General features: G+C 41.5%; 1 protein-coding gene across 5 annotated transcripts in view; it reads right to left on the reverse strand.

Moving 5' to 3' along the window:
* Positions 1-12,547, reverse strand: part of TPO (thyroid peroxidase) — a 97,513-nt gene that overhangs the window by 55,935 nt on the left and 29,031 nt on the right. For all 5 annotated transcript variants that reach the window (XM_081906103.1, XM_081906100.1, XM_081906102.1 and 2 more), the window contains exons 4-7: positions 10,820-10,989; positions 9,991-10,123; positions 7,364-7,493; positions 6,383-6,589 (exon numbers count right to left, since the gene is read on the reverse strand). In XM_081906103.1, coding sequence (XP_081762229.1) covers positions 6,383-6,589; positions 7,364-7,493; positions 9,991-10,123; positions 10,820-10,989 — 640 coding nt within the window. The remainder of the gene's footprint in view (positions 1-6,382; positions 6,590-7,363; positions 7,494-9,990; positions 10,124-10,819; positions 10,990-12,547) is intronic.

Raw genomic sequence — 12,547 nt, forward strand, 5'->3', positions numbered from 1 at the left:
TTCGTGTGCATGCACACTTCTTCAGATGAGCACACGAAAGCTCATACCAAGAACTAACTTAGTTGGTCTTTAAGGTGCTACTGGAAGGAATTTTTTTTGTTTTGACCATGGCAGACCAACACGGCTACCTATTTGTAACTGTTAATAAGGTAAGTTGCCTTGGGACAGTTGCAGCTTTGAAAAGTGGCTTAGGTCACATCCACACCAAACATTTAAAGCAGTCTTGTACCAATTTAACAGTCATAAGTTTCTCCAAATCAGGCATCCCCAAACTCGGCCCTCCAGATGTTTTTGGGACTACAACCCCCATCATCCCTTGCTAACGGGACCTGGAGGGCCGAGTTTGGGGGTGTCTGAACTAGATGACGCTGAACTAGATAACTAGATGTGTCCCTTCCAACTCTCCAATTCTATGCTTCTATTGTTCTATGAACATCCATCCATCAGATGTGGTGACAATTTATTTATTTGTTTATAAGAGAATCCTTGGAACTGTTGTTTAACCCTCATAGAGCTACAATTCCCAGCACCCTTAACAAACTATAGTTCCTGGGATTACTTGGAGCAGGCATCCCCAAACAAGGCCTTCCAGTTGTTTGGGGACTACAGTTCCCATCATCCCTGACCACTGGTCCTGTTAGCTAGGGATGGTGGGAGTTGTAGTCCCAAAACAGCTGGAGGGCTGAGTTTGGGGATGCCTGATCTAGTCCAATCACCTGTATTGCAGGAATCTCAACTAGATCACACATGACAGATGACCATTTGTATGTTTGCCGTCTGCTGTCCTTAATTCTGTGTCTCTTCATCCTCAGAGCTCATCTCCTCTGTCCTGAAAACGTAGTTCAAATCCACCAGCTCCTTCCTCAAGCAATGTCCCATCATGCTTTGCTCAGATGAGTACCTGATGTAGCATTGGCTCAGGTTCAGAGGAGAGAGAAAAAAACTGCTTCTGCCTGCTTGTTCACTCTCATTATCATATCAAACACCTTCCCCCTTGAGGATTTTTGCAAGACACAAAGGGGCCAGCGTGGGGCTCATTTCCTTCCCAAGAACTGGAGAGTTGGAACGGAGGTCAAAGGTCATCCAACTCCCTGCACAGCACAGAAAAGCCACTACAACATCATCCCTGAGAGGTGGCTATCTAACTTCTGCTTAGAAACTTCCCACAAAGAAGAGTCCACCACCTTCTAGGACAGTCCCTTCCACTTTGAAACACCTTGTAACCATCAATAAGTTATTTACATCTTAACTGGGACTGCATTAAAAAATCCATCTTTTAATCAGTGTACCAAGTGTCTTTCAGGACACTAGCAAAAACTAGCTTGACCTAAGATACAAAGGATTCTTGTGAACGTCCTGTGGCACAATAGCTCCACAAAGTTTCATAAATACACATTCCTATACACTTTCCATTGCAATAGGTTCATCTAACTTTCTCTGCCTTTGTTTTAGAAGCTGTGTTTTGTATTAAAAGCAGCCAGAATTTGCAGTCAGTATTATTATGCCGACGGCAGTCACAATACACAACTGAGAACGGTCACGTGCATTTCGACCCCCCCACCCGACAGGATAGCACACTGCCTATGAAGGAGACAAAAACACCTCCCAAAATGTTTTAGAAAAATCTTTCTGGATGTTCCTATTGGACAGGTGGCGGCACAATGAGAAGCTTCTTTTGTTTGCTAGCTTCTATGCTAGCCTTGGTGTCAAGTCTTCCTTGCGCAAAGTAGGGGGCATATAAGCTATAGATATATGACCACCAGCAACAGCTTTTGTAATTTTCTTGCACAGTACAGTTGCTACATTTTACACAGCAGAAGCCCACACCCATCAGACTTCGTATGAGCCTATTTAAATAGACAGTAATTTTATAATACTCAATCTCGCAACATACTGAAGGTAGGAGAATAATCCATGCAGCGATTTCTTAAATGAGTGATATTCATGTGTGTGCTACCTGCTTCTTCCCACAAAGAAGAGTCCATCGCCTTCTAGGACAGTCCGTTCCACTTTGAAACACCTTATAACCATCAATAAGTTATTTCCATCTTTACTGGGACTGCATTAAAAAATCCATCTTTGGATTTTTGAAAGCTGTGCTTTGAAAGGAATCCATGCAGCTATTTCTTAAATGAGTGATATTTATGTATGTGCTACCTGCTTTGAAAGGAATGGGACAACCTATATGTGCAGGAGAGCCTTATATGCATGGGGGAAATAATTTATAGTTTATGGTGCAATTAGACGTGATATTTTTTTTAAAAAATCAACAACACCTTAATGTACAGTGGTACCTCAGGTTAAGTACTTAATTCGTTCCGGAGGTCCGTTCTTAACCTGAAACTGTTCTTAACCTGAAGCACCACTTTAGCTAATGGGGCCTCCTGCTGCCGCTGCCGGAGCACGATTTCTGTTCTCATCCTGAAGCAAAGTTCTTAACCTGAGGTACTATTTCTGGGTTAGCGGAGTCTGTAACCTGAAGTGTATGTAACCTGAAGCGTATTTAACCCAAGGTACCACTGTAGTATATAATCATCATCATCATCATCATCATCATCATCATCTGGCATAGAGTCCTCCCTAAGCCATCTGGCATAGTAAAGTTTTTTACCAGCAATAAACATTCTCACTATACTTACAAAAAAGTATTAAAACAACTGTTTAAAAATTGGAAAGGGGAAACCACAGTAGATTCTCAAAATGCATAGGCAATCAAAGTTTCCAGGCAATTTTAAAACCTAAGATGAAAGGAAGAAAGACAAATATCAGGAGGGCGAGGGTGCCACACCTGACACCAGCAGAGGCACCATCAATTGCTGACTGACATCCCTGTGGAAGGAACCTCAAACAGTGAGTTTTGCCTGACTGCAAAGAGCCCTCAGGGTGAGCTTCCAGGAGCGAGCCTTGTGTATTACTGTAGCCAACTATAACCTAGGAAAATTTTTTCCCATCTGTTTTAAATAAATGTTTGTTTGCTACTTTTTGAAGGGTGAAAAGGGCAACACTTTGGTTTGGAAGAATGCCCATTTTCCAGCTCTATAATTTCACATCGTCCACTGATGGGGGAAACAAGTACAAAACAAAACAATCTTTAGATATTCTGAAACTGTACCGTTAACAGGATGCAGTTCTGTAGCTCATTTCCCAAGTGGAGCGCTTGACGTGGTACTTTCATCTGCCAAAATGTGTGCTATAGAAGAGCATGATGATATTCCACAGGAAGAAGTAAGTCCAGGATAATAAAAAATATCTCTCTATGGAGCCCTCTTATTTGAAGAAGCAGCAAAACAAAACCTAGCCAGGATAGCTCTTTCCTTGACAATTCTTATTCTGCAAAATACCCTCAGTGGCATTTCAAAAACATGGCCAGAGAAGCACATTACAAATAAGTACTTATTTACCAATCTGCAAGAAGCTTGCCAGATAACATCACCTTAATTCCACAAACGCCTTTAGCTCAATCAAATGAATGAAACAAAGATCTAGATCAGAAATGTCAGAGTAACTCCAAGCGTGAGAGTTTGCATTTTTGTCTGGTCCATCCCTGCTGGCACAGTGAAACCTAGGTCTGAGCAAAATGTTCTTAAGAAGAATTCAGTTTCAACTAAAAGTAAACTAAACAAACTAAATGGCTCAGTCCATAAGGCTACAGCTCAAGTCATCCCTGACCACTTGCCATAGGAAGGAGGACCTCATATTGACCACCACTACATCGTGTTCTTTGCTTCTTCAACAGTTAATTCCAGTTCATATGAACATAAGAAGACACCTGCTGGATCAGGCCAAAGGCCCATTAGTTTAAAATCCTGTTCTCACCGTGGCCAACCAGATGCTTACGAGAGAAGAACCCCCAAGCAGGACCCGACTTGTGATTCCCAGGTGGTGCATAGTTGCTATTGAAAGCCTCCTTGAATTTGTCTAATCCTCTTTCAAAGCCTCCTTGAATTTGTCTAGTGGCCATCTCCTCCTCTTGTGGAAACACAGATTGCTGTTGGCTCGCTGCACAGCTTTTAAGATTTCGCAGAGTGATTTTGGATTGGGAGGGAAAACTAGCCCATGCTCCTGTTAGGTGCAATGGGATAAGAGATGGAGAAGCAACTGTCACCTTCCTACCACTGTTCCCAATAGAAATCCAGAACTGTAGAAGCAACTTTGCTTGTAGGTTGTAAAGGCTGGGTCCCTAACTGCTATGCCATATCTGTTAAGTATGTTCACGTTCTTCGCAAGGGCCCGTAGTATGTCCAGGGTAGGTTTCTTGTCCTTGTCCATCCTAAGCAGTATCAGGTTTCTGTTGGTTCTGAAATAGCTATATAAATGGGAGTCTCAGTAGGTGCACCTCCTCGTTCAAAGGGTTTATAATTTGGCCTTTAAATTTAGGCCCTATTCTGTGTTGTTCTTGACTTGCATTGTACAGAAAGGGAAATTTAAAATGGAGTAAGAATTTTAATGAACGGGAAAGACTTCATGTCGAAACAAACAATGACTAGCAGGAATGAATAATCTGGCAATGGGGAGGCTTGCTATAGTGAAGGCACTGTAAGGGGACTGTTAAGCCAGCGAACACTGAATTCTTTGCTTGAGAGCTTTTGTATTCTTCAGGGGAAGGTGCTAATGGGTAGAAAATATCTTCCAAAGGTGCCTTCTGCTTTTCAAGCAGTGTTTGCCAGGAGAAGGAGGAGAAGGAGGAAAAAATCTCCCACAGAACAGCAAATTATTGCATTCATTAATTCTAGGGATCATATTGCTTTTGCCAAACACACGTTTTCAAGGATAGAAAGCCCATACTAAAAACATGCAGCAGAATTACAGACTCATATATATTCTCACATATATCCTCAGAGAAGCGCCATATAGCTCAGGGGTAGAGTACCATACTTTTCCGTGCCTAACACCCCCCCTGTGTATAAGATGCCCCCTATTTGGGGGGACAAAAAATTAAGAAAATGGGGGGAGATTGCCTAGAGTTGTTGAGCTTTTTTGGGGGGGGGTTGCCGAAAAACACTCACTTGCCAGACCTACGACCTACGCTAACACTCGTGAGTGTCACAACAGCCTGCTAACGTCTGTCCCCTCGCTGGTAGAAGCAGCCAATTGCCCGCCCAATTACTGCAGCAACAGCCAATCAACACCACCCCTTGATGCAGCCACCAATAACACACTGCTGACATCTCCGGCTCATGGCATCAACCAATCCCACGTCCCCCCTATGCACTATCCATGTTTAAGGTAAAGGTAAAGGGACCCCTGACCATTTGCGATTGCGGTGCTCATCTCACTTTATTGGCCGAGGGAGGCGGCGTACAGCTTCCAGGTCATGTGGCCAGCATGACTAAGCCGATTCTAGTGAACCAGAGCAGCACACGGAAACTCTGTTTACCTTTCCGCCGGAGTGGTACCTATTTATCTACTTGCACTTTGATGTGCTTTTGAACTGCTAGGTTGGCAGAAGCTGGGACTAAACAATGGGAGCTCACGCCGTTGCGGGGATTCGAACCACCAAACTTCTGATCAGCAAGTCCTAGGCTCTGTGGTTTAATCCACAGCACCACCCATGTCCCTATCCATGTATAAGACGCCCCCTATTTTGAACATAATTTTAGAGTATAAAAACCTAGTCTTATACAAGGAAAAGTATGGTATGTGCTTTCCATGCAGAATGTCTCATGTTCAATCCCTGGCATCTCCAGGCATTGCTGCGAAAGACTCTTGCGCAAAACACTGGAAAGTCACTGGCCCACAGTCACTCTAAAAAAAAATAATAATGAAAAAAAATTGCCCTTCATAGCAATACTTACATAAGGATGTTTTTTCTAGAGCACAACAAGTATCAAGAACAGCTGTGGCTCAGTGGTAGAAGCATCTGCTTTGCATGCAGGAAGTCCCACATTCAATTCCCAGCATCTCCAGGGAGGGATGGTCAAGATCCACTGTCTGAAATCTTGGAGGCCTATTGCCAGTCAGTGTATACAATAGTGACTTCATTATTGGGTATGTTCCTATGGAATAGCGTACCTGTAATGCTAACTTATTGTGGGCAATAAAAACTAATTGAAAAAGGAACTCAAAATTAGTGAATTTTGATAACACTCTGAAAATCAGTTCATCCCCAGTGAAATAATAGCTTTCTAGATTTTGTGTTTCGCTGTCTTTGCCTTCATAGGAAAATTTAAACTGAATGACACCTTTAAAACAGAGAATTATTTGTTTCTACTTTCCTTACTGGAATGAAAAACTTGATGCAGAAGACCATAGTAATCCCCGCCCCATTCTGATAAAACTCTTGGCTTAGCAACAAAATATAAACATGGCCTTATTTATTCTCTCGTATTTTAACTACCTTTATCGACCGTTATATTTTAAAGAAAACAAACCGAAAGGATACCTGTATTGGAAAACATGGACTCCTGTTTTCACAGGTCTGTTGGCAGTCTGCTTCTCCCAGAAAGGAAGGTCGATTTACACTCTGTGGCGTAAATGCAAGGTCATGACTGATGTATTGCCCCCACACAGTGATCATATCAGAATGTTGCTCATCCTCAGTAACAGCCTCATTAGATACCTCAATAATGTTTCTTGTCACTTCACGCACCTGGAGAAAAAGTGTTAACTGAGTTGGCACATGAGACACTATTTACTTTTCATTCAATAGCCAAAGTGGGTGAAAACAACTAAGAACTGACCACTTTAGCCAAAATAACGTAAGTCACAAAGTTGTTCTATTTTAAAAACATATTTCAGTTTTATTAAATTGTTAAACATGAACAACTTAAAACACACACACACACACACCCTCTCTCTTGGCAAAGTTGTTTTGAGGCAGGGATAGGGAAACTGTGGCTCTCTGGATTGTTGGAAACCAATCAGCCCCAGTCAGCCTAGTCAACGGTGTGGAATGATGGGAGTTATAGTTCAGTAACATCTGAAGAGCCATAGGTTTCTCAGTCCTGCTCTAAGCGGTAAACAAGAAGCCATAGGTGCCAACTCCCTGGGGCCCTGGGTGCCCGAGCACCCATAAATTCCCCATGAAGGGGCCAGGCATCCACAAATTTCACTGCCAGGGCCACACACGCTGCATGGCACCCACAGCCCCAGGCAGCCACTCCTGCAAGAAGCTTGTCTCTAATCATCTTTAGGCAGAAACAAAGGACCTTACTGCGTGGTAGCTACATTAGTGCTGCGATCCTGTGCGAGTCTGCTTAGAAGCAAGTCTCATTTGTTACTGTTTAGTGGGTGGGTTTTATTTTTTCCTTCATCACATTCTCTCTTGTGCTGTGGCTCTATGCCTGGAAACTTTGTTGATGCAGGGTATAGAAATCTTTAATAAAAAAGACAACACATTTTAATGATTTCACAGAGTACCAACCGATGGCAATGGAAATCCATTATGTAGGAAACCGTAATTCCATCCTTTGGGCTGACTTAGTCCATCTTCATAAACTGGAGGAAGCCATCTAGCCAGGGCTGTGTTGGAGGCTCCCCATCTAGGATGCTCCCTATGCAATTAAAATGTTTTAGAATACATTTTGATATAACCAGCAACATTAACTGCAGCAGGCATGTGGGCAAATATTCAAAAGCCATGAGGTCAATTCAGTGACAGATTTATGAAAAGCAATCATATGCAACTCCTCAAGCCTTGAGATAAGTATGGAACAAGTTTAAGGTTTGTTTTAAAAAGTCAGCTATCCCCTGCAAAACTTTTTATAGCTGGAGGCTGTGGCCAGGATCCAAAGTGCCATGGAACAAATTCCATTTTCTCAATGGAGCTTTGAACTTGTGGGTATCAAACAGGCAACACCCCATGCCACGTGATATACCTCTCTTGAATCTGGAGGGGATTTTCGAAGGAATTTGCAGTATGGCATAAGCAAAGGGGAAGGGGAGATGTCAAACATTTTGCTTGGCGTGCCCAAGTCCTTCCACACTCCTGAAGTAGTAACTCTTTGGATCCTGGCCTGTAAATATGGCTCAAGAGCAAGAAAGAAAACTAAGATCTCAAGGAAATCACCCAAAGCCATGTAATAAGGGAATAAGGAAGGAAAGAGGTTGAAAAAGATGAGAAGTTTTCATGTTGAACGTTGGGCAAGTTCATGTCCGTGCACACACAACTGCATGGGTTTAGTGGCCTGTGGCAAGCCCTTTGCTATTTTCAGAACTCCCCAAACCTGGGGGCAATTAATTCTTTCTTTGTGCAAAAGACATAGTTGAAAGCACAAAGTCCCAAGTAAGCTTCTCGGAGTGCCTGAAACAGCTTTCTCAATCTCTTTCCCTCCAAATGTTTTGTAGTAGAGCTGCCACAATCCCTTGCCACTGCCCATGCTAGCTGGGGCTGATGGGAGTGGCAGTCCAACAACTTCTGGAGCCTGGGAAGGCTGCACTAAAGAATGAGTAAGGAATGATGATGATGATAGGAAGAAGAACAGATATTTACTGGAGCACCAAACAAAAAAGACTGTTCCTTCTACAGTGGTACCTCGGGTTAAGTACTTAATTCGTTCCAGGGGTCTGTTCTTAACCTGAAACTGCTCTTAACATGATGCACCACTTTAGCTAATGGGGCCTCCTGCTGCCACCGCGCCGCCGGAGCACAATTTCTGTTCTTATCCTGAAGCAAAGTTCTTAACCTGAAGCACTATTTCTGGGTTAGCAGAGTCTGTAACCTGAAGCGTATGTAACCTGAGTTACCACTGTATATAGGAGTCGCTGCAAGGTGCAACTGTACAGAAAGACACAGATGATCTACACGAAGTTAGTCATACACTTATGTTTCTGTAGGGACACTTAACAGGGAACAATTATTTTAGTAATACTTCATTGATCTTCAGTATACAAAGGGGCTCAATTTGCAAAGCAATGTGGGACAGCAATACATTTAATTAACTGCGATAATTCACATTTGAAGGTTGACGTACGCCTTAATAAAGCATTCAGATTAGTTACAGCTGATTTGTCTTTATTGAAATGGCATAAAATACTGCACATAGTGCTATTTCACTCAATTAAAAGTAATGATATGTTAATTTAACAGCTTAACCAGTGATTTTCTTCCTGATTGCTTTAATATTTTAGCAGATCACTGGAATGTTACTGGGGTAAGAAACCTTTCTTTTCAAAAGCGGTGGGGAGGCAAACAGAACTGCAAGCACATTCTGTGTGCTTGTGGATTTGTTCCCTCAGCTGAAACAAATGGGGACACCCGAATCTTCAGCAACATGAGCAAGAGTGTTCAAGGAAGAATGCACAGAAATATCCGTAGTGAAGTGTAGGGTACAATTTTTTGACACAGCCCATCATCTGCCAAGGGCAACCTGTGTTCATATAAAGCTCCACTTCACAGCCTGAATGCAAATCTACACTTTATATATTTCTTTATATGCAAGGTTGCTTAATCTAACTATAGTGGTACCTTGGTTTACGAACTTAATCCATTCTGGAAGTCCGTTCTTAAACCAAAGCATTCTTAAACCAAGGCGTGCTTTCCCATTGCAGTGGGGGACTCAATTTACACTCAACAGGAAGTGGAACATGTTCTGCTTCCAAGGCAAAGTTCACAAACCAAAACACCTACTTCTGGGTTTGCAGCATTCTTAATCCAAGTTGTTCATAAACTAAGCTGTTCTTAAAGCAATGTACCATTATATATCTTAATACTGAACTGCCAGATTCAATATACATGTAACATTAAAGCACTTACTGGGGCTCCTCAAAGATGGTTCAGGGTTTAAATGATACTGCACGTCCCCACAAACATCTACAGCCAACAGATGCGTCCATAATGGGCTAAACAGCAAACATTTATCCTTAATCACAACTATATTTTTCAAACGAGCTTGTAAAAATTCTAAGGATTCTCAAATGAAGCAAACCCAGAGAGTTTCAATGTGAAACTAAGTGAGTATGGAAGCCCAAGGAAAAACAAGGGAGGCCAGCCTGTTTTGCATTACAAGGGGGGAGAGTCAACATAATTATACCTCTTGCTGTAAGATTTACCTGTTCTGGCAAGCTCCGGTGATATGTCTGTATTTCCTGGTCATACAATTGTCGGGGCATTTTGGTGGCAGCATGTAAGGCAGACATCCAGATACATTGGTAATCATCATGAGAACATCAGCAGGTAACACGTCTGGAAATTAAAAACACTGCTTCACTCTTTGAGCACAGCATTTGACTACCATTTTGTTGCCACAGAAAATCTAATCTTTTCCCCAATGTTTTTGATAGACTACATAGTTTTGTTGCTAGTATGCTGCCTAAACTTCCTGTGTCTGTTTTGAAAGTTGTTTTATTCTCTTTTTAATGGTAGAATATTAATGTTTTTAAACGTTGTCTCTCGAAAGGCTTTGGGCAACAACGCAAATTATAATACTGCAATTACTGGTGCAACACCATTCAAAATACTGATGCAAGAATCACACTACACACACACAGTTTGAATGCCAGTTGCATATTTGCAATAAAATGCAAATATTTTTCTTAAGTGCTTATTGTTGTTTTTTTACATGTCCAGAAACATTAGTAAACTGTATACTCAAGCCAAACAAAAATAAACATTTTAAAGCATTCCTGAGATGAACTTCGCATCAGGATCTCAGACACTGATACAAGTGTTTTTTGTTATTTGGAGTATCTGAATTTCTTCCCTGAAGCACAAAAAGCGGCCTCTTTTCAATTGTGTTCAATTGTGTGCACAGCCCAGATATGAATTTAAGTCCTACCTGCAGCAAAATAAGACTAGAATGAAGTCAATACTGCTTTAATCTAAGAAGCACAACCCTTAAGCAGCCACAAGGGATCCTTGTGAGCATCTGCTTGTGCTTACCACTTGGAAGCAAGGAACGTTTATGCTTCTGGTGAAGTTTTCCTTTCAAAACCTGCATCGAAGCTTCCATGCTTTCGGCCGCTTGAGAGATAGCTTGAGTCTCTTGATATGAATATTTGGAAAATGCCAAAAACTGTGAAGGAGCCATTGTATCATGTCTTTCGAGAAGCCTACAGAAGAAAGAAATAATGGTGATAAAAAACCCTTAATTACGCTGTCATCTCTTAGTATTTTCATGGGTGCGCTTACTGCTCCATCATTGTTTATCAGCTTCTCTTTGTGGGTATTTTAAATACATTTTTTCTCTCTGTGTTCAAGCACATTCCTGGCCTTTTAGATTCAAGGGTTCTATTTCTACTTCAGTCTGTGCTTCCTATCATAGACTGCAAAAGCTGTTCATGGTATATTTATTGTATGCATTTATTATACTCTGTTTAACATACATAAACCTAGAACTCACAAACGGTGGACAATGTTTTAATTTGCTGGAAGCCACCAAGAGTAGCTGGGGCAACCCAGTGAGATGGACGACAAAACAAATCTATTATTATTATTAAATCCATAATTTGGTTCGTTTTATTAGATCTGAGAGCAGTTAGATATGCGAGACACTGGACAGTACATAGAAACAGTCTTTCTAGAGGGATTTTTGTGCCAGTAATGATTGGCAGTGTTAATGTTAATTGTAAACAAATACGTGTGTGTTCAACACCTGGTACATGGCAGCGGGGGGGTGGGGTGGGGGAGAGAGAGACCCGGTAAAAATAATACAGTCTGAAAGGAAGAAAAACTACAAAAGAAATCTATTTCCCTCTTAGGATTCAAGTTCAAGCTGAGGTCACAAATGAAACTTGTTCACTCAGCGCAAGTTCTTCCAAAACTTAGTTCATTAAATCAGCAAACATAACCCTGAAATCCTTTCTATGGAATGATTAAGAGCTTCCCAATCTGAAACTGGATGAGAAACTGCCTCTTCAACCCAGGAGTGCTTTTTCATCCTCAAGGGCAGAGCTGAAACTCATTTGTATTGTACTGCCTCTTGCTTCAGTTATTTGCGAGCTAAACATTTGGGTTTTCACAGTGCTGTGCACCCTGTTACTTTCTGAAGATCAAATCTGAAATGTGCACTTTCCCCTTCCTTCATTGTTTCCCACTCTGCCGCCCCCCGCCCTTTCATAGTTTGAAAGTTCTTGGTCTCAATGCACCACTGATGCTTCAAAATCAAGGATTATTAAACTTTGGTAAAGAACACCCCTTCAGGGCACGAATTAACATTGTTCAGCATGCTCTCCCCAAACATTGCTGAGAATTTGAACACACTCTCAGGTTACAAAATTAATGATTTGTAGATTACTTAAAACAGTGCAAATTACTATTTTCATTCACGCAATTTAGTGCAATGTTTTTTGCTGCTCCCACACAGCTGCGATATTAAGTTTACACCTGTACATACATCTGTTAGAAAAAATTTAAGGTGCATACACATAGCAGACACACAGTCCACAGAAAACCAACCCTTCACCCTTCAAATTTTAGGAAAAATTCCTTGAGAAAATTACACATTATTTTAGAGCACACAACAATCCCAAAAGCAATCTTGGCCCTTCTTATTACTCAAGTATTTCCTCTGCACAAGGAAATATCTTGGAGAAACCTTTCCCAGTAGGTCTTTTCACTTACAAATCCTGTCTTAAGGGCATATTTTGTGTATGAATAAGGTATGCCTGC

This window comes from Podarcis melisellensis (assembly GCF_964234715.1).
Source record: "Podarcis melisellensis genome assembly, chromosome: 3".
In the NCBI taxonomy this organism is placed as follows: domain Eukaryota; kingdom Metazoa; phylum Chordata; class Lepidosauria; order Squamata; family Lacertidae; genus Podarcis; species Podarcis melisellensis.